General features: G+C 36.6%; 3 protein-coding genes across 5 annotated transcripts; 1 reads left to right on the forward strand and 2 right to left on the reverse strand.

The window, feature by feature from the left end:
* Positions 1-1,118: 1,118 nt before the first annotated feature.
* LOC104107264 (uncharacterized) lies at positions 1,119-9,421 on the forward strand. 2 transcript variants are annotated; one of them, XM_009616013.4, is made up of 14 exons: positions 1,119-1,502; positions 4,896-4,986; positions 5,102-5,186; positions 5,418-5,487; positions 5,682-5,751; positions 6,295-6,364; positions 6,506-6,551; positions 6,634-6,883; positions 6,963-7,168; positions 7,275-7,349; positions 7,937-7,997; positions 8,134-8,214; positions 8,762-8,841; positions 9,042-9,421. In XM_009616013.4, exons 1-14 carry the CDS (start codon positions 1,384-1,386, stop codon positions 9,118-9,120), a joined length of 1,383 nt encoding a protein of 460 aa, XP_009614308.1. In that variant the 5' UTR covers positions 1,119-1,383; the 3' UTR covers positions 9,121-9,421. The 2 variants fall into 2 exon arrangements, with proteins under 2 accessions (XP_009614308.1, XP_009614309.1); XM_009616014.4 differs by lacking the exons at positions 4,896-4,986; positions 5,102-5,186.
* A 712-nt stretch (positions 9,422-10,133) lies between these two features.
* LOC104107265 (leucoanthocyanidin reductase-like) lies at positions 10,134-13,036 on the reverse strand. 2 transcript variants are annotated; one of them, XM_009616015.3, is made up of 5 exons: positions 12,755-13,036; positions 12,488-12,628; positions 11,786-12,023; positions 11,026-11,229; positions 10,134-10,462 (listed from the first exon to the last, which is right to left on the reverse strand). In XM_009616015.3, exons 1-5 carry the CDS (start codon positions 12,968-12,970, stop codon positions 10,257-10,259), a joined length of 1,005 nt encoding a protein of 334 aa, XP_009614310.1. In that variant the 5' UTR covers positions 12,971-13,036; the 3' UTR covers positions 10,134-10,256. The 2 variants fall into 2 exon arrangements, with proteins under 2 accessions (XP_009614310.1, XP_009614312.1); XM_009616017.3 differs by having other exon boundaries at positions 12,761-13,035.
* A 1,041-nt stretch (positions 13,037-14,077) lies between these two features.
* Positions 14,078-22,960, reverse strand: LOC104107266 (transcriptional repressor ILP1). Its single transcript, XM_009616018.4, has 6 exons — positions 21,713-22,960; positions 20,175-20,342; positions 18,398-19,077; positions 17,768-18,050; positions 17,120-17,409; positions 14,078-14,470 (listed from the first exon to the last, which is right to left on the reverse strand). Exons 1-6 carry the CDS (start codon positions 22,829-22,831, stop codon positions 14,278-14,280), a joined length of 2,733 nt encoding a protein of 910 aa, XP_009614313.1. The 5' UTR covers positions 22,832-22,960; the 3' UTR covers positions 14,078-14,277.
* Positions 22,961-22,994: the final 34 nt, after the last annotated feature.

The raw sequence follows: 22,994 nt of genomic DNA on the forward strand, positions 1-22,994 counted from the left end.
TGCATAGCCCAATTGAAGGGAGGATTTATAAAAGGAGATAGAACGAAGCACATTTTACCAAAATTATTCTACACACACGATATTCAGAAAAATGGTGACATTTATGTGTAACAAATCTGTTCAAGTGACAACCCGATAAATTTATTCACTAAATCTTTGTCAACTTCAACTTTTGAGAAGATGATATGCAAGATTGGAATGCGGAGACTCAAATATTTAAAATAAGATTTTCATCAGGGGGAGTTAAAAATACGATGTACTCTTTTTTTCTTACTAAGATTTTTTTTCACTGGGTTTTTCTTATAAGTTTTTTAATGAGGCAACTAGAAATGCGTATTACTAAATATGTGTACTCTTTTTCCTTCACTAGGATTTTTCCCACTAGGTTTTACCTTGTAAGGTTTTAATGAGGCACAATACCTTTTAATGAACATCCAAGGAAGAGTGTTATGAAAATAATTATATTGTGGATGTCCATTTATTACTCCGCTATAGATAATCTTCCTGAAGAAGATTATCCATTTAGTACTCTGTTGAAATTTATCTACAAGCAGCTCAGTGAAATTATTTGCAGCAGCTTCTTATTAAACAGGCAGGTTGCACGCAACTCATGCAGACAGCTTACATGCAGCTGAAGAAAAGCCTTGTAGCTGCTTCCTGAAAAGCCTAACATGAGTTTTCAGTTCATTATGTACATAAGTTTGAAATTTGAATAATATATCAATCTCTCTCTATACTTGTCTTTGGTTTATTTAGTTTACGGTTTTTATTTTATAACAATTACTCCCTCTGTTTCAATTTATGTGAACTTATTTCTTTTTTAGTCTGTACCAAAAAGAATGACATCTTTCCTTATTTGGAAATAATTTACCTTTACGTAATGATTTATAATTACATAAAATATATGTGCCTCAATTTACACCAGAAATTCAAAAGTATTATCTCTTTTCTTAAATTACGTGCTCAGTCAAATAAGTTCACATAACTTAAAACGGAGTTACTATCAATCTTGAATGGAGTATACATTTTTTTGGTAAAAATATGGCAAATTCGTAATTTTTAGTTCTCGGAATATGTTACCACGTCGGCTGTGGGGGCAATAAGACAACAAAGAGCGGCGTTTTGGCGTGAAAGCCAAGTCTGTGTAATAAAGTTCTCTCGCAATTAACGTTGCTCTGTCCTGTCTTGTTCCTGTTCTTTTCTTTTCTTATATTCAAACTCCAAAAAGGAGTGAAATCTGTTTTCTTTCCCATGTCTGTTCTTGAAAATCTGTTTTCTTTCCCTTTATTTACTGTTATTACTCTTTGACATCTCGAACGTGGGGTTCTTTTTTATTTGTGAAAAAAAGGAGTTAAATTGGGTTTTCAGAATTTTGGGGAAGTGATGAGTGGAATTAGGAGAGTATTGAAATCTATTCAAGCAGTAGCAGCTCATGGATTGCCTTTTTGTTTCACTTTGCTTCTTGTTCTCAAGCTTGATCAAGCCTTTCATTATCCTTGGTGGTATGTCTTTACTTTTGCCAGTATTTATTTTCTGTATTATTCAGCATTTTTGGGAATTTTCTGAGTTTTTAAATTGTTGAATTCTAGAAATTTGGAAGCTTTTTGGTTAATGATTTTGGTAATTTCATATTTCATGACCAATTTGTAGAAAATATTTTATCTTGAGGGAATGGAGGAAGTTTTAATCGTTTGTGAGATTAATCATGTGCTGATAAAGTAAGGATTTTTGTGGATAAAGTGAAGGTCTTTTGTCTGAATTTATCCAAATGACTTGCTAAGAGTAGCGTTCTTGTTGAGTACTTTGAATCTATGTTGTGCTAGTTTGTAATAAGTGCTTATTAACTTAGAAGCATGAATTTCCATTGTTGGAAAATAAAATTGGAATGCATTTTGTGTCATTGTTGAGCTTAAAAAAAGGTAGCAACTTTAGGATTTTGGATGATGTGCTTACCATTATATTGTAAATTGCGCGTATAGAAAGAGGGGTGTATTTGCAACTAGACATTTCTGATAATGTTGATTGCGGTTTTTGGGCAATTATGAGTGATTCGTTAGGCACTGTAGCAGCAGCATTAGTGAGAGGAAGATTGGTCCAAGTCTTCGTGACAAATTAGCTTTTTTATCATTAGAGTTCATTCTTGACTATATGTAGAGCCTGTTTGAATTTGTAATTGGTAGATTTAAGATATTCTATGTTTATGCTAAGATAATTAATGAAAAAAAATCATATGAAAGTACCAAGAAAGTTTTTTTTTTGGTGGGTGCTTAAGAAGAAAGAAATTCGTTACAACAAGATAAATGTCATAAAGGATATGTACAAAAGGACAATCACAAGTGTGCGAATAAAGGAATGAGATATAGAGGAGTTTCTCATGTACACTAGGTATATGCCTTGAATTCGTACTTGTTTACTTTAGTTATAGATGAGTTAACTGATAGTATGTAGATAAAGGTTCTATGTTGTATACTATTTATAGATGATATTTTGTTTATTAACCGAGAAAGTCAACCAAAATTTGAAATTGTGAAGTAAGTTGAGAAGAATATATGCACGGTAAGTTTTTCCTTCAAAAGAAAAATAAAGGTAAGGGAGGCTAGATAGGATTGTAGTGGGTACATGCAGATAGTTCAGATATTAAGCTCAATCTTCAAAGAGAATGGCATGATACATTAAGATGTAAGAAGCAAATTAAAGTAGGATGGTTGGAATGGATATACTATAGGAAGATAACAAAGCGAAGGCTACTTGAATTAGCCAAGGTCTTCTTCGGCAATGAGACCTCGATCTCGGAGCATTTCAGAGTATCTTTTTGATAAGTGCCTCAAAAGACTGGTTCTAGTCCGCAAATACAAGATCATCAATGTTATATAAAACTACAGGTTGGCTTGTGCCTCTAAGGCTCAACATATCCACAATCTTCCAAATGTACTCTTTTATGCCACTTTTCCGTGTTTAGTGATGAGAAGTTACGCAAGTGCATCCACGACCTTCGACTATATGGTTAATCATTCAGGAAAGCATCTTGGACCCCAAACATCAAAATTCTCAATAACTATAAGAGTTTCTGCATTCCTTGATTGGAAATACTGAAAACTCATGCAAATTTGGATTTCTCAATATGCTGAAATCATTGAAAGTAGGGTGTTTTTCTTCCATTTTTCTATTTTTGGCCTTTTAATATAACTATTCTAATAGCTGGAAACAGCAATACGCGCACACGCACACACGCATGCGTGTCTCTGTGTGTGTGTGAGTGTCCATATGTATGTGTATTGAGAGGAAGAGAGGTATCCGAGAAATATAAGAACAAGTTATTACAGCCTTTGCTGCATGAATCTTAGCTCTTATTTATTAATCTTGTTGTTTTTGTACTCTGTATTCTGTAACAACAACAACAACAATAACAAATCCAGTAGTTTCCTACAATTGGGGTCTGGGGAGGGTAAGATGTACGCAGTCTTACCCCTACCCCTGGAAGGGCAGAGAGGCTGTTTCCGATAGACCCTCGGCTAGAGAACGACTGAAAAAGAAAAGGTAATTACAACAAGTAGGAATAACAATAAGATGAAATAAGATCGAAACCAAGAATGCAGTCAAACTCTAGGTAGTAATAGCCATCTATGAATAAAAGATATCATACTAACACTAATGCCAGCGAACTGAGTAAGACAAAGAGAAACGTTCGACTACCTACGAACCTTCTACTCTAATTTTTGACCTCCACACCTTCTTGTCTAGGGCCATGTCCTCAGTCAGCTCCAGCTGCGCCATGTTCCGCCTAATAACCTCTCCCCAAGACTTCTTAGGCCTACCTCTACCCCTCCTGCTACCCACCGAGGCTAACCGTTCGCACCTTCTAACTGGGGCTTCTGTACTTCTCCTCTTAACATGCCCGAACCATCTCAACCTCGCATCCCGCATCTTATCCTCCACATGGGCCACTCCTACCTTTTCCCGAATAACTTTATTCCTAGTCTTATCCAACCGGGTATGCCCACACATCCACCTCAACATCCTCATCTCAGCTACTTTTAGCTTCTGGGTATGAGAGTTCTTGACCGGCCAACACTCTGCTCCATACAACATAGTCGGTCTAACTACAACCTTGTAGAACTTACCTTTAAGTCTCAGCGGCACATTCTTATCACACAAGACACCGGAAGCGAGCATCCACTTCATCCATCCTGCTCCAATACGATGCGTGACATCTTCATCAATCTCCCCGTTACCTTGTATTGTAGATCCAAGATACTTGAAACTAGCTCTCTTGGGAATGACTTGCGTATCAAGCCTCACCTCCATATCCCCTTCCTGGGTATCGTTGTTGAACTTGCACTCCATGTATTCCGTCTTGGTCCTGCTCAACTCGAAACCCTTAGACTCTAGGGTCTGCCTCCAAACCTCCAGCCTCTCGTTAACACCACCCCGCGTCTCGTCAATTAAAACTATGTCATCCGCAAATAACATACACCATGGCACCTCACCTTGAATGTGTCTCGTCAATGCGTCCATCGCTAAGGAAAATAGGAATGGACTAAGACCTGATCCCTGGTGCAACCCCATCATAATCGGAAAGTGTTCCGAGTCTCTTCCCGCTGCCCTAACCCGAGTCTTAGCTTCGTCATACATGTCCTTAATCACCCTAATGTAGGCTATTGGGATCCCTTTAGCCTCCAAGCATCGCCAGAGCACCTCTCTCGGGACCTTGTCATATGGTTGTACTCTGTTTTCTTCTGCATTATAATTATATCATTTGCAGTTTACAGGGAAATGAGTTTCTAAGTATTGCCTTATATTGAAGCCCCTACTCTCTTAAGTAGTATAATTACTTTCTTCACAGAAAAAAAAAGCAGTATAATTACAGTTTGTTCTCACCTTTGTTCATTTTTCAGGGTCGTTTTCGTTCCACTTTGGTTGTTTCATGTGGTTGTAGCAAGGGGTAGATTCTCATTACCTGCTCCGTCAATCCCTCATGATCGACATGTATGACCATTAACTTTTCCGATTTTAGATTCAACGTTTCATGTGCCAGTCAATGTTGTTTGTATATTGTCAAAAAGCTATATAGTGATAGAAGCACACCTTCCTTCATAAACAGTGGGCACCATTTCATGCTGTCATGGCGACACCGCTGCTTGTTGCTTTTGAACTACTTCTTTCTATTCATCTCGACAGCACCTACGGTAAACAAGAAAATTTCCTTTGAACATCATTACCTGATGCATTTACAGCTAACCGTTTGATGCCTTCTTGTTGATTCATAATAGTGTTTGATATGCAATGTTAGTTCTCTAATAAACAAGGAGTCAATAAACGACTACTGCTTAACTTTCTCTCTTTAAATTTGATATGCAATGCTAGTTCATATACGCAGCAGCCAGCGCCACTTATTTGTGAACTTTGGTCAATTGCAGCTGTAAGTTTGAAGATTGTGTTCTTTCCCCTGCTAGCACTTGAAATTGCTATCTTGGTTGATAATGTTAGGTAAGATACTTATTCTGCCAAGAAATGCTGACCTTTAAACCATCTGGTGGCAGTGTTGAGTTATTTTTGGAATAAAGAGATATGAGATAACGTTTCCAAAAATATGCTTTTTGCAGCATACTTTTAGAGCAGGAAAAATTGGTCTTGGTTTTTGACGTGTATCTAATTCCTTTTGCACTTTTCCTCATGTTCAGAATGTGCAGGGCTCTGATGCCCGGAGATGAAGAAAGCATGAGTGATGAGGCTATATGGGAGACCCTTCCCGTAAGTATAGAGCTCCTATTCTTTTTTATTAAATAAAAAACCGACAGTTAGCAGTCATGTCGTTTCTTGTAGTTTATCTACTAGGAGGAATATGATGTTAATAGCCACTGATACCTTTTAGATTGACTAGCTGAGAAAGCTTATTTGTTCACTTGCATAACTGTGGAAACAAAAGAGCGTAAAGGAATATTTTATGGAGTTTAAAAGGAAGTGAACTCTTAAGTTCTGGATCTTTTCTTACCATAATATTCAAGAGGTTGACTGCTCTCTCCTCACTGGTGAAAGTAGGATTGAACAATAGTTTATGTTGAGGAGTTATGCTTATCAGGAATAAACATACTTGATTATATCTTTTAACCGGACTTTTAATAAATACGTTTTGCCGCTATATGCAGTCTGGTGTTATGTGCCTTTTGTTGATTGTGTTTCATCCTGTTAATGTGAAAGTTGTTTGAAAATGTGATTGATTGGTGTAACATGCAGTTTGCGCTAATATCTGTGGATTGGTAGTTTCTGAAAGTCATCTTGTTATCTATGTCTCAGCACTTTTGGGTTGCAATCTCTATGGTCTTCTTCATAGCGGCAACAACATTTACTCTTCTAAAGATATGTGGTAATTATTTGACTCTTTCATTGAATTTGTGTGGCCAAAATTGCAATGTTTGCTTCGTCTCGTCTTATTTTTATATCTGTAGCAACATTCTTATCAGTTTGTCTAAGTCGCAAAATCAAGTTCATTTGCTATGAATTGCAGGAGATGTTGCTGCTCTTGGGTGGTGGGATTTATTCATTAACTACGGGTACAGAAAACTCCCACTTATTGTGCGTGATAGTTACTTGCGCCTAATTACTTGCTAAACTTGTATCGTTGTTGGCGTTCAGTGTCGCAGAATGTTTTGCATTTATTATCTGCACAAAATGGTACAACCCTGCAATCCACAGACATTCAAGTCTCCGTACACCCAGCTCTTCTACATCAAGCATGAGATATCTTAACTGGAATAGTGGATTTCTGGGATCTTTGGATGAAGATGATCAACAAAATGAAATATGCAATTTACAAGACATTGGCGGTCATGTGATGAAAATTCCTATTGTTTGTTTCCAGATATTGCTTTTCATGCGCTTAGCGGTGCGAAGGCTGTACGAAGTTTTACTTTCAGTTTTACAATTAGTTAATCACGTTTGCAACTAACACATTTTGGTTACAGGGGACCCCACCAAGTGCTAGATTTATCCCAATTCCCGTACTGTTTATCCCTCTTTTCCTACTGCAAGGAGCTGGTGTTTTGTTCTCTGTCTATAGACTTGTGGAGAAAATTATTCTTTTGGTTGATGGTGAAGCTGGTGTCGGAAGCTATTTTAGGATATCTTCGTTCATTCGTGATTCTTTCGGTTTAATGCATCACGGGTCAAGGTAATGATAGCAAGGTCAAACTGTGCAACTTCTGATCCTTTCGAGCATTGTATAGGTCCACTCATTTCCGTGTGCTTGTCTCTTTGTGTTGATCTTATTGGTACAGGTTTTTAGGTTGGTGGTCAATAGATGAAGGAAGTCGAGAGGAACAAGCTCGTTTATATTATGCTGGGACATCTGGGTTAGTGTTCTGCTGCTGTTTATACTTGCAACTTTTGCAGTTCTGTACAGCACATTGATGAATGTTTATCCTGTGAGACGATAGTCGCATACCAAACAAGAACTAGATGAGTGAATTATTGATGAAAAAAGAACCTTGAGATTACAAAAGCAATAGGATATTTATCATGAAAATGGATTTAAATGCATGGGTAAGTATAAATACTGTAAGAGAAGGACTATTAGTCAATAAAAAGATTCTAAAATGACTTATTGCTTATAATTTTTTTGCCGAATTCTCTTAGAGGACCATGGTAATCTTGTAAGTGCCGCCGGAGATCTTGTAAATAATATGACAGTTATTATTTACTTGGTCCGCTCTAATATGCCTTGAGGTTATTGCCAGCACCTTAGTGGGAATCGTTATCCTATTTTAAAACCTCGTTGGTCTATCGTGATTCCAGATCAAGTTCACTTTTTGATGTTGGCGAATTTATCTTCGCTATCCTACACATGTAACTCTTGCTTGAAGTTGTACATGCAGTGCTGCATTAACCAATAATACTTCCACTGATTTATCATCTCAGCGTCTTCTGATTGCTATTTTAGGTACGATACTTTCTCACCTGATACTGTAAAGCAAATGCCTAAAGTGAAGCTTGCTGAAGAGGTTGCTTCTCTTTTCTTATTGCCTCTTTTTTGGTTTCTTTAGTGCTCCTTGAGATGGTTAGCTTTTTCGTCATACTATTGCATCCTTCCTCTGCTACCATTGTACCCTAATCCATAATTGGTTATTGTTATCTCAGATATGGAGACTGCAAGCAGCACTTTGTGAGCAATCAGAGATCACAAAATCAAAACAAGATGAGTTCGAAAGGCTTCAAAATGTAAGATTACGTCAAAATATTGCTAATACAGTCAAGCCTCTCTATAACAGTAGCGTTTGTTCCAATATTTTTTGGCTGCTAAAGCGAAGCGCTGTTATAGAGAACATATATTATAACATAACATGAAATATTGGTTCTAGAGAAAATTTGACCGTTATAGTGAAATGTTGTTATAAAGAAGACTATCTAGTTGATGCATTATATTCTCTCGACAAATTCAGCAATAAGAGGAAGAAAACTGTCCACTTTATATTTCTTTTATTATCATGGGATACTTTAAAAGAAATCTAGCCTTCTTTAACAAATACGTGAAGTGTTAGAAAGGAGGAATTAGCTTGCATTACCTTAATTAGTGTTTTTCTTTATAAGTACCTTAATTAGTGTTTCTAAATGTTGTTCCTTATCCTCACGAATTCATCATGTTTCTGGAATTAGTGTGGATATTTACACTTTCCGAAGAACCCTGCACAACCAAAACTATTTAATGCTTGTTCTTCAATCAGTACTGTCATCTGCTGAGTCATTTACATGTGAATCATTTTGGCAGGAAAAAATTTTATGCAGAATTTGCTTCGAGGAACAGATAAATATTCTTCTCCTTCCTTGTCGGCATCACATCCTCTGCAGGTAAACGGCTAAACCCCTCGTGCTACTCCTTTTCTACAGTCCGATTTACGTTCTTTCTGTGATATACGATATTTGAAATATCTACCGTTTAGAGCAGATCCCATATTGAAGGAAAATTAATATCTCATTTCTTTCTCATATAACGCTTTCTGCTAAAAGAAATTCTAATCTGATTATTATAACTGATCATTCTTTTTCAGCACCTGTTGTGACAAGTGCAAGAGGTGTCCCATTTGCCGTGTATTTATAGAAGAGCGTTTGCTTGTAAATGATGTGTAGTTACTTCTATCAGCAAGAAGGTTAGTTTCCCCGAGCTTGTCCTTCGATCAGACAAACAATTTAGATGGTGAATGCAGTTTTATTGAGTCATGTCACCACAACAACATAGGAGTATTGTTTTATCCGATTTTGTATATTTAAAATCGTCTGAACCAGGTTTGTCTAATCTTGTGAACTGTGTATATCATCCACAAGATTGCTGTATTCTGGTAATAGATTATGTAACACAATAGCTATACCAACATTGTGCATATTTTCTCTGCTCTATCAATTATATGATGGCGTTCGACATCTTTGTTTATTGTACTGTGAAATGAAACTCTGATCTTTGCTGAAAATTATTGTCCTTATATACTTTGGGTGACAGTGAAAGGAAAATCACAAACATATAGAATTTTCATACTATTTTCTCTGCTACGCTTGTTTAGACTGGACTCCTTTCTATTTCAACTCCTTAGCCTTGTTCTTTGTAGGAGAAATTACATGTTTATCTTTATAGAATTCAGTTTACTGCTTACTTGGAAGAAAAATGGGGTAGGTGCACAAATAACTTAATGCAAATTTTGATTTTCCTGAACTTAGTAGTAATAAATAAGGCGAGATGGAGCCTTAACGAGTGACAATGGTTCATAGTCCGAATGCTAATTCAAGTTACCTTTCTATTTAGGGATTAGCGTACTTATATTGTTTTGAAATTTTAAACGAAAAATCTTAATTTCAGGACAATTTAGGGCATTTGTGTCCCGAAAAATAGAATCGGAAAACTGAAATTCAGGACGCATTGACTAATTCCTAAATAACAGTTCTTTTGAGTGCTACCTGGTGTCATTTCTACAAAAAAATCGAGGCTTAAAGCTTTCATATCCATAGTTAAAAAAATCATTAGTTGGAGAATTGTTTTTACATTATAGGCATATGGTGAAGGCAGAAAAAAACACGAAAAAGCTACTAAATGAATTGCATAAAAAAAGGAAAATATTACATCGAAAATTAGGGCAAATATTACCTAAAAATAAGTAAAAAAGAAAATAACTGTTTTACTCATGAAAAATGGAGAAAGAAAAATGTCTTTCAACATAAGTTTAGAATAAAAGGACAAGATAGCTGGATTGAAATAGCAAAAATTGCAAACTAGTCTAGTTAATAGGCATTTTGATGCACATCTCATCCATTCTTAAAAAGAAATCATTGAAGCACTCATCAATGGTGCGAAAGGACTCATTAGGGTACAAATTGCAAACTTCAAGGTCCTTTATGCCATCAATTGAAAATTCAATTTGACATCCCCTTATGAAAATTTCATGTGTTAGAGCTGCAACTACACTTTTGGGGTTGATATTCTCTGCAAAATGACAACATATAAATTTGACAAATGAGTGTGTTATTTGTTGACAAGTATAACATATGCTCGAGATGCAAATTATGCTCATTTCTTTGCATATATTTCTTCCATCCTTCAAAAAAATGGTAAAAGTTAGGAAAAAAATGGTAAAAGTTAGGAGTATGAATGTAAGAGTGTGTGTTTATATATATATATACTACGTACATACAGGGGCGGAGCCACAATGGTCGTTATGGATTTCGCAGAACCCAGTAACTTTTGCTCAAACTTTATATTTGTGTTAAATATTTATTTAATATATACAAATAATCTATTCAGAACCCAGTAAATAAATTTTAAAAAAAAATTAATTCAGAATCCATAAACAAAAAATTATGGATCTGCCTCTACGTACATACGTTCATTCTTTCCAAAGTGAGTGAATCGCATGTAAAGATTTGTAAAAGTTTATGATTTACTTGGTTGAAACATACCGTTAAAACTATTTCCTGATAATAGTATAGTAATAGTGTCATATAAAATCGAACAGAGGGGATACGATAGGGTTGTTAAAGAGTATAAACCTGCAGCAACAGCTAAAAGTGCATCTTCAGTAATTGTGATTTTAGGTAATGTTCGACCAATTTTAGTTTCCCAAAGAGAAGCAAGTTCGTTCATGTTAAAATAGTTGCATTGTGGTCGAAAATGTACACATTTGTCCACAGTTCTATAGTCTTCTGCTGCTTTGATAGTGAACTTTCCAATATCAGGACCAGCCACAAAATAAGCTGCAATTTTCAAAGTATAAAGATAGCAATGAGTGAATTGATGAAAAGAAGAAAAAATAAGAGTGAAACAATTAATTGAGATATTTCTCAAAAAAAAGAAGAAGAAGGGAAGGTATACCAAAATTTCCATTCAACAGAAATTTTAGTAAAAAAGAAACAGCAACAATAATAACAACAACTTGTACGCCTTAGTCCCAAGCAAGTTGGGGTTGGCAATATAAATCTCTATTCCTTTCATTTAGCTCAAAATTATAGTCAAAATGAAAAAGAAAAAAAAACACCATCCCAAGAAGTTGTTCGACAAGATGTACATTAGAACAAAATTTTTGCCATAATTCATGAACTAATGTAGCGACATGGGGCGAAAAAAGGAAAGATAGATGTTCATACACTGATAACGGATGTATGGATTCTCAAGAAGAGCGAACCGTGATGATCCCATAAAATAAAATTTTTAGAAAAAACATATATCAACATACAAATTGTTGAACCACAAAAAGACAATTTTAACTTAATTTCCCTTGTAAATATTTTAGTGAGGTGGGAATAAATGTACCTTTAACAGTGCCATCACCATATATTTGGAAATGGTCAAGAGGAGGAAGAACTTGAGAAGGATGTTTATTGTCATAATAAGGCCAAGAAGCCACTGAATTGCAACAAATGTAAGTGTAGGGTATATTTAGCTCTTCTATCAACCTTCTCACTTTCCTTTTCTCCTTATACATATTTAGCCCTGGTTCCACTGGATCTGACCTGTCTACTTCATGTCCAAACTCTGATGGCAAAAATCTCTAATTTCAAACAAAACATAAACATGAGTTTACCCGCTACAACATATTAAAAGACACTAATAAAGCATAACAATAAAAATAAAAAAATTACACCGTCAGTGTATATATGTAATTTGATCAAGCGCAGATATTGAACAAGATTGTTGTATCTCGCATGTATCTTATACTATTGATTAGCAATAACAAGTATTCATTCATTAACCCCTTTTTTTCATTCTTGGACATCGCTTCCTACTTTTTCTTGTTGTGTTTAAAAAACCTTTACAATACGGTCCGAATTGCTAACTCTTTTTCATAGTTTTGTTACAGATGATATACGGGGAATCTTTTTGTATCGTTGACTTTTACAATAGGCATGGATTGATGTACATACGATTATGTTAAATGTATAAATCTCATGAAACTTAGACACCTTTTTCTCTCTTTTCTTTTGAGAGAAAAATGAAAATATTGTAAAGATTTACCTTAATAGTTCCAACAGATTTCATGGCCTGAACAAGGGCAAGTTGATCAAGTATACTATCACCACCTACAGCTGATATTACTATATCAATCTCATGTTTCCTTAGCATCTCCTCCATATAATCTTGGTCATTTATATCACCCTATTATCAAAAATAACAAAAGACAATTAAACAAACCAAATAGAACTTTTTCTACATTTCATTATTGCATGCATCCTGTGAAAATCAAAAAGTGAAGAATAACAAATAATTAAGTCAGATAAACACTTTTACGTGCAAGGTTATGGCTCCTTTATCCTCAAATGCTTTGATCAATTTAATCTTAGAATGACAATCTGGGAATGATCGAATAAGAATATAAGTTCTTCGATTAGCATCAAGACTTGCTTGTGCTATATATCGTCCGATGAATCCGGTCGCCCCGACGATGAGAATCCGACCACCTTTGCCTGTTACTCCATTAGAAAATGGTGGTGAAGTCATATTTTCTTTAATTTTCTCAAAAACTATGTTGTGCTAGAAATTTTAAAGACTCTCCAAATAGTTTGTAGGCAATTGTATTACTATATACTAGCAAATGCCATGTGAAAAAAGAAAAAGGAAAAGGAAAAGAAAAAAAAAAGGTAAGTAGATTGGTTTATCTTTTAACTTTTCAACTACCCTTCTAGGTTATGTTTTTCACCCATTTTTTTAGTTTGAACTTTGGTATTGACTTGTTAGACATTGTTGACCACTAGGTTTGATGTTATAGTTTTTTTTTTCAAACTTCTATTTGACTGGTAGATCACAATAAAAACACCCCATAAATAAGAATAATAAAAGCATAGTACAAGAATCCGAAGAAAAAGGACAAAGTGGATTCCTACATGTTTAATTGATCTTATAGGTTTGTTACTAGATTTAATGTGACTTTTGTCGCAATAGCGGTAGTTGTGTGTATTTATTATTCAAGAGAGAAAAATATTAAAAGAGCAGCTCAGTGCATTAAGCTCCCGCTATTGTACCATAAGGGTCCGGGGAAGGGACGGACCACAAGGGTCTATTATACGCAACCTTACCCTACATTTCTGCAAGAAATTGTTTCCACGGCTTAAACCCGTAACCTCCTGGTCACATGACAACAACTTTACTAGTTACACCAAGTCTCCCCTCCGAGACAGAAAAATATTGATGCTATCAATTGTTTTGTGCATTTTCAAGCATAAGCAACTACAAGTCCATATTTGCAAATACAACTAAACATTGACAACTACTCCAAGTATTGCAAACTTGTCTACTTACCAAAGGACATTAAATTACACGGTTAGCAAAGAGACTAATCATAATTGTATCTTATAATTTTTATAACATAAACATTAAAAATTATAGCTACTCTCAAAATAATAGCCGAAAAAATATATATTTTTTGTATATATATACATTCTGTATGTTATATACAAATTTTATACAATTTTTCGTCTAAATTTCCTAAGTTTGATGTTGAAGTTAGAATCAACTAAGGTAAACCAAAAATCAACAAGTTAGTTCGTGAAGGGCTAGAATGAGATAAAATCATGCATTCCTACTATAAACCTGCATATGATTTAGTAATGAGACAATTTCAGCTTCATGTTTTCATTGCACTTGTCAGTGTTGAAAGTAGGGTAATTTGTGACAACAGTGAAAAACCTAAAAGCAAAAAAAGAAAAAAAAAGGCATTGACATCAAACTCAAAATTGTAGAAGACTGCTAAAACTAGAGCACCCCCTCTTTTGTATGCAAGACAATGGAACCAAGAAAAGCAAGTGAGATCATAAGGCCTCCTTGATGTTGAAGGTTCTTGATATGTCCCTAGCATAGTCATATTGATTTAGTTCTACGAGCATCTTCTTCAACCGACGAGCAAATTTAGACGTATCTATCTCTCCACTGCTTGATGAATGCTTCTTCTCGAGCACTCTGCCAAGTTTTAGCAAGTAATCCACCAACGGTCGTAACTTTGGACTGCACACGGATAACGGATTAAAGAACATCAGTAAGATTGAAAGAATAAACAGTTTCACAAGAAACCACGTAAATCAGATATTTATAAAACAAACTGATCATGGAAGGAGCTGACGATTTTTTGCCAGTTCCTAGAGTCCATCTCTTCTACATGAAGATCTCTTCAAGATGTTACCCCTTTTTTCTTTCCTTTCCAGTGTTCTTGCACACACCTCAGACTATTTCCCTGTACATCTACATTGGTACAAACACAAGTACCGAGTAACTTTGTCCTCCAAGGCTTAAGTAGTAAAGGTAAAATCACTCAATTTTTTAACATTGGGCTAGGATTTGAGCCTTGCTCTTCCCACAAATTTTTCATCCCAACTTTATTGACCGCTAGGCCACACACGCGGTTGCAATATAATCCTTCCCTCTTATTTAAGAAAAAAAAAAAACATCACCTCATATGTGTAAACCACATGTCTAGAGACAACCAGACAAATGGATGAGTCAAAGATAAACATTCTCCCACCAACCAGCTGAAAAATCATCACAATGACTACATTCTACCCCCGTCAACACCAACTAGATGAAGGGAGAAAACAGACGAATGGATTTTTATCTCTTCCTCTCTTCTTTCTCCCCCAAAAATCTACAATGAGCCACCTTCCCTCTCTTCTCTTCGGCTACCATTCATTTATGACTTTTGGAAGATCGGCAAATGACATGGCAATGGCGACAAAGACCATGACAGTCAGAAGATTTATTTTGGCATTTGCCAACAAGCCTCTGAACAAGTACACATAAATGACCAAATATAAGTTTACCCGTAATATAGTTATAAGTTAAATTTTTTTGACAAGGTAAGTTATAACTTATAAGATATATCTTAACCTTGAATAAGCTAATAGATTTGATCTTCTCTCTCACTTGCTAAGCTCTCTGCCCTTTACACCTCATCACAGCATATGCCATAATGATGACTGCCAGACTATTCTGACAACCAAGTCCAGTTACTTCATATTTAAGTTCCTGGAGCTTTAGTACTTAACTTTGACCATGAACTACCCTCCCTTTCTTTTGATAAGCCACTGGACTACTCTCTTTTTTAACTTATTTTTTGATAAGCAAAAGTATAAATAATAAAGGAGACGATTATAAATTTTCTACTTACTAACAGAATATGATGACTCCTACATGTTAATGGGCATTGATTTTTTTGTTGGGGTGACAAGTCATTCTTACTCGGCTTATCAAAAGTTGACAAGTGACAGTTAAATAAGAAAAGGATATTTTAACGATCACTTTTGACCTATTTGTCAGTCTTTTGAAAAGTAGATTTTTCTTATATGAGTTCTCTGTGGTGCCAAGACAAGTTAAATTTGTAGTGAAACATGATTCTGATCAAACTATGAATCTATACAAACAGCATCGTGAGGAAGGTGTCAGTGATTAAGGTAGTATTGGGGAACTCTTCAATTTCATTGTACTACTAACAAGTACAAGCATGTCTTCACCCCATCTGAACTTAGCATTAATCTTGTCATGATATGAAAAGTCCCAAACAGAGCCTTGGTTTTCGTGTCTACCACAGAGTTTAGAGAACCTAACACCCATCAGAAAGTCTTAGATTCTAGAGTCAAGCACTGCTTTACTTATTAAAACCAAGGGAACTTAAGCTTCAGCTATTCAAGTTCAGACAGCAAGTTAGCCATGCACTTCAAAAGTTATTTCTGGTTGTTATATTCCTTGAAGCAAATTAGTAGCACTAACATCAGAGGAAAAAAATTCCGTCATTAGATAAAATTCATTTTCTTACCTATCAAAAAAATAAAAAGAAAATATTTCTTACTTATGAAAAAATTGGATTCCAAAAGTAGATGTCAAAGAATTTCTTGGATGTTAGAGTTACAGCAAGTCTATTAAGGAAAGGGAATGTTTTTTGAAGGGCATGGCCGGACAAATAATGGAAGCCATTTTACTTTCCTCCATATGACGCAAGCATGTTACTCCCCAAAATTCCACCAACCGAAATTACTTGCTCACAGCTGTGATAGAAGTTACAGCTTCATGGAAAGGATGCTCGTTTTTTCATTAAAGCATGTCTGTAACTATAATTATAATAAATAAACATAGATGAGTTGGTCCTTTACCCTTTCGCTTCTATAATATATCTTTTCCCCTCTGCTTTTTACCTTCTCTATTTCTCCCATTTGGTAAGGCAATATCTTACATGTTTACTATTTGCCTACTAAAGAAGAATAATGGAATTACATACATGCTTTGGGAGGTCAAAGCGCCAAAGAATATGTCTCTTTCTGTAGTATTATATAATTGGTGAACAAAGAATTCTTCTCTAGTTTGTAACCACGCGCTCCTAGCCAAGACTAGAACAACGACCAATGTGGGATACTGTACCCAATTGTCCATATGCCAGACAAGAAAGTAGTCCCAAGAGAGTTAGACTACTTCACGCCATTTTCTATTTCCTTTAAATCTTTCTTCTACTCATATCACACCCCAACAAATATATGGCAAGTTAGCATTGTTAAGTAATGAAGCTAAGAATAACAATCTCAAGGCAAGTAGAGATCTAAAGATGGAATTTCTGATGAAGACTAGAGAACATGGAATGCCAACTAAATAACCTACTCAAATTAACAGTACCTGCAATCCCCTGTGACTTTGGGTCCAGCCCAGACACCGCGTACTGATGCGACAACTCTTTCAGTTCTTGTTACAGCATCATGAATGTTCGACTGAATGCTTCGAAGATGAGGAAGAATCTTTCCACTGAAGAGTTGATCAAGAACCAGCTCCTCCAGGACAGGCATGGCAAAAATCTCATGAAACAAGCATATGTTCCTCATCAAACGAATAGACATGCCAAACCTATAAGCAGCAACACGTGCTGCATCAGGTACAGCCCTCATTACGACGGTGTCCCACGTTGGTACCTGCAAAAGAAGTTCAGAAGATATAAATGAGCAATCCAGTTTAAACAAAACCAGCATGCAAAAATGTGTAGGAGCATTAACCTATAGTACTAACTAAAGGACATTAAAGAAGTGTTAAATCTATTGGAGCCTCTCATCCTTTTTCACATCATAAACTTACGACTTCACTACCAACAAAAAAAGATGAGGGCCAATCTTACTCCATTCCTCCCCACTTTACTATTCCTAGTCTCGTCGCATTTTTCTAGAAAAACTTGTTCCCAATAGTTATTTCACTTGGATGTGTAGAAACCCATACTTAAAAATAATGTGTTGAAAATTATGCACGCAATTTTGGCCTCTGGTGATAAGAACGCACCTTCAAATTAGCCACAGCATCAGCTAGACGATCACGAAGCACAGCAACCAGATTGCTGAGGGCTGAGCTAGAAAAGGGGCCATACCTCAACACCAGTTTCATGGCAGAGACAGCACATTCTGTTTCACTAGTGCTAAGCATATCCCAGCAATTTGCTAACTGGTTATGTAGAATAGGTATTGCAAGTTTCTCCACCAACTGAGGAATAAGATTGGCATCAGCGTCATCAGCGTTTATTTCGTTTTCACCTTCTGGAAGTCCATAATTGAATAGCAAAGAGTGCCTGGAATTAAAAAAAATAGTTGGTAAGAGAATTAAATCTCAAGGAATTAGCAATATGAACACATGAGAGATGAAATGAAGCATTTATGTCTTGCTTCCGTAAGATTGCTTCGCATGGAGCCAAATACTTCATCAAATTCAAACCAATTTATATTGCAAAAAGCATCTGGAATTTCTATATTTCACTTGGCATTATCAGTATTGGCAAGTATAAATCGTTCGCCCTCTGTGACTACAATATAAAGCCACAAAGCTCCTATCCTCAAAAAGGAAGGACCGAGCTTGGAAAGGAAAGGGTTGAGGTCATAATCCTTGAGAATAATTGAATAAAATTAGTTGTGCACATACCAGTTCATATCCATAAAATCTGCATTTTCATGTAGAGGATCCCACTTCAGAAGCTCCAGTCTTACATAGGGTGAAAAAATAGCAGGTATACTAAGTGACATATATGCATCGCGATAGCTTGAGGCATAATCTTTCTTCCATCTGTCAAACTTTTCAACAACCACAGACAGTTGAGAGTATTCTTCATGTGCATCACCAAAAATCTGCTCGGCAACCTGAAGCAATTGATCACGGCTTGACTCATATGCCGTACTCTCAGAGTCACTTTCATCAGTACTAGATTCTCCTTCTATTTTATGATAGGAGCTGTCACGTTCTATAGCTGACATTCTCTTAACATCATTTCTCACTCTCCTTAATTTCCGAGCCTCTGCCCTTCTAGTCGTATCCATCCGTTTCTGCAGATTCACATCTCTACCAAAGTCATCTAGCTCTGCAGGTAAATCTCCTCCTTTCCTCATGGATGCTGTTGCAGCTTGAGCAGCAGCCGTGGCAGTTTCTATTGTTGCCGCATTGCTCCCACCTTTACTTAGAACTTGTCTTGCAGCATTTACAGCGGCTTCGAGTTCCCTCATTTCATCATCATTATCAGCAGCTCTCCTTTCTAAGGTAGCTTCTGCTCGTTCTTCATGAAGTTTCTGCATCTGGTCTTCAAGTTCCTCGATGTAAGGAGCTTTATCCTGTAAGGATTTAAAATACCCTAACAGTTAGCACACAGGATTTAGTTCTCTGGGACAACTCAAACAAACACTTTCTGCAAAAGCTCAAAAATTGAGTGTGCAGACTCAACTTCTCAAAATATTAAACAAACCGGCCCTCGGTATTTTTACCCTATAATCCTACCAAATAGTCCAACTTTAGACAGCTTAAAAGTCCACTAATTTTTCACCTAAACATAGTATGATATTGTATTAGTGGCCGCTAAAGAGAGAAACAGTAATAAGAAGCTTACTTGATCACGAAAAGAATAAAAAAATCCTTATCAAAAATGAATTAATTTTTCTAAGGCGAAAAACATAACCAAGCATTGAACTTCATAAAAAAAACATATCAAGCATTGGCACTTTAGTGGAAACAAGGAACAAACGAAGAAAAAGAAATCTTGCATGCAAGATAAAAGTAGAAACACAACTAATCATTGTATAGCCTATTAAAAGGGAAGGGGGGGGGGGGGGGGAGGGAATTGCAACTAAGTGACAGAGTAAAAGCCATGTCAATTACAAAAACAAATTAATATTCAGATAGCGATGCATAGATGCAGTTTTAAGTTTTTTATTCAAATTCAGTGACTTTCTTATGGATATTCATCCATGACACTTCCTTCCAATATAAATTGACAGCCACATCTATTATTTATAGTAATGCCTCTTCAAGCATGGACCCAAGACACATGCTTTATGCCATGGCTGCACTTCTAAGAAGAGCTGCTTTAGCAAGGCAAAGCACCTAAGCTGCACTACACCGCTATGTCTAACACTGAATAATTAAATGGATCTTAAAAAAGCATCAGACTCTGCTAGAACCACCTAACGGACTAATTTTCAGAAAGCATCCAGTGACTGATAATTGACCATCCTGACAAATTCCCATTAACTGACAACACATCTACAACTACAAGTGGTACTTATCACCCTTCTGGGGCATCTTTTCTCAATTTAATTGCCTAAAACCAAATAAATGAAAGACTGGCATGCTCGTATTGAGAGTATTGCCACAGCAGCCCCAGAATATAAATGGAAACACATAATATGCCACTCATAAATCAGAAAACCCATACCTGTAAAAGCGTACATATAACAGAAACAAAGTCGCGAAGTTTTTGCATAAACATGTACTTCTCACCAGCAGCAGACAATGAATTTTCCAGCGTAGTGACATTTGACAATGAGGCAGATAAATTTTCTTCAGTCTTGTTCAACGATGCCACAGTTCGGCCATGAGACTCCTGACAAGGAAGATAAATGACAATAGTGTTAACTATGTATCCATTATACTTTTTAGAATGCAACACATGCTGTTATGTTCGGTCATGTGTGCTCTGAATTTTCTGTGAGCAATATTTTTAATAGTTCTACAGCTCTCATGGCAACACAAAAAAGATGGTCAAATACTGCAGCATCAATTGGAATAGGGAACAGAAGATATTGTAAATGCAATTTTGACCACATGTGCATCCCTCCTTTCAAAAACTACGTGCGTAGAGACAGTAGCTTTCAGTTTACATTCCTACGTTAGTGCACACGGGATCGGCGTGGCACCATATCTCCATGAACATAAATGCAGAACCTCAATGGTTCTCTGTAAAATTTACCATAAACAGTTTCAAAGTTATAAAAATCATGAAAACCCCACTGAAATAAATGTAAACCGACAGGCTCATGATCCAAATCACAGTCTAACATAGCCAGGACAGAGGAAAGACGCCAAACAAAAAACAGTTTACAAGAGTGCACAGAAAATGAACAACATCACACCACAAAAGCTAATTTCAGGAGCATACCAATCTAGCATTGTGTAATACCATGAAACCAATGCTTGCATGATTATCAACAGAAGATAATTTCAGGAGAATACCAATCTAGCATTGTGTAATACCATGAAACCAATGCTTGCATGATTATCAACAGAATGTCAGGAAAGAGAAAAAAATGATTTAGCAAAAACCATCTTCCCGGCCTCAAGATATCATAATATCAAAAAAAGATTACCTACTTCATTTATCAAATGTCTCTAGCTAATGCTAATCCATGGAATTGGTATTCAGAACACATAAGAAAGTGCAATTTTTCATTCTTGTTTATTGTTTATTCTTCCCATAAGTGAACTTCTTAAGCATAGTCAATTCCAAGCTAGGATAAAGGAAGAGGGTCACATAAAAATAGTCAACTATGATAAATCCTCTGAATATTGAAACTAGAACAGAATGTTACAAAAGGAGTAATGTAGCCAATCCAACTAGCTTGGGGTCGAGGTACAGTCAATTGATTGCTTGTAGTGATCATTACAACAACAACTCGCCTCAATCCCAAACAATTTGAGTTGTCCATATCAATCTTCATAGACCATGTTATTCCATTTAAACTCATCTCATGCCAAAATATGCAAATACAAATAAAAAGTATTAGAAATACTGTATAATTTTCTGAACGTATAAATCTCTGAAACACTAAACCACTCCTAGAAAGCATAGGACCTATACAGTAGAGGTATTAGCGTCTAAAACATATGCTAAACTAATATGCATCGTCTACATACGGGCTGCTAGGTTGATCGCTGAAAATAAAAGTACCAGGAAATGCACTTACAAACACTTACTTTCAATCTTCCCATACTCTCATACAAAGCATTTTTAGCAACCTCAGCCTGCTTTGAAATCGACAAGGCATCCAAACTAGGCAAGCCTCCAACCACTCCTCCTCCAATTGTAGGACCACCAACAGAGACACCAATACTCTGTACTGAGGAATAATATACACTACTGGCTCCTGCAGCTGAAGTTTCAAGATTCACCTTCTGAACTGCAGCTGTAGCACTGGTTACACTACTACTCATAACCCCTCTATTAGACCCGCCATCATCCAATCTTTTTCCTAACCCTTTTCTCACCTGTTCTTCTTCCCACATTTTGTCCTCCTCATCATCTTCATTATCATTAGTATCAAAATCCTCAAACACACCTTTTCTCCCACTATCAGTTTTCTCCCCGAAGAAGCCAATTCTCCTCTGGAACTCCGGTTCCTCATCGCTCAACCCCTCAGCTTCCCCATGATTACCCCCTTCATCCAATGCTATATAGTCTCGTGCCGCAGGCCGAGCTTCACGTAGCCTCTCCCTCTTAGCCCTTATTGCTTCTATAGTCTTTGCATCATATTGATCAACACCCACTTCATTATCCTCGTCACTTTCTTGGCCTTTTTCCTCAGCTTCAGCTCTTTGAGTACTACTCGCACTAACTGGTTTCACAAGGCCTTTCAAGACAATCACTGGCTCAATGTGCCCGGGCTTAGGACCGGGTTTGGGCCCGGAAGGGCGAGAGCTTGCTAGGGTTCTGGTGTTCTTCTGGAGCTCAAGGAGAGCTTCTTTTGTATAAGTACCAGCTTGGGGTTGTACATTAGAGGTAACTGAAGGTTTTTTAGGGGCAATTCGGTCTTTTCCAGAAGTAAGCTTGTGCGCAGAAGATGACGATGAAGAGGAGGGCTTGGTGATTCGTGAGGGTCTGGAGGAGGGCGTATTGAAGGGACTTTCGCCGGAATCTTCTTCGTCGTCGGCGAAACTAAGTAGGGTTTTCTTTTTGGGCTTAGTGGCGGTGGTGGTGGGGGCAGGAGTTTTAGGTTTAGCGCCGGTGCCATTGGTGGTTGTCTTAGTGGTGGGGGTTTCCTCTTCGTCGCCGTCGTATCCGCCACGGCGGCGGAAGTTTCGGGCTTTCGCGGACATGATTTGGTGCCGGAGACTGTTTTCACGGTGGAGAGAAGAACGCGAATGAAGACACAAAATGAACGTCGAATTAAAAATTTAAAATCATATACAAATATATTCAGTCTATGGATATTTGCGCTTCTAATTTCTTGAATATTACAGTAACGAATTCTGATTTTTG

Source organism: Nicotiana tomentosiformis, chromosome 10, assembly GCF_000390325.3.
Source record: "Nicotiana tomentosiformis chromosome 10, ASM39032v3, whole genome shotgun sequence".
NCBI lineage: Eukaryota > Viridiplantae > Streptophyta > Magnoliopsida > Solanales > Solanaceae > Nicotiana > Nicotiana tomentosiformis.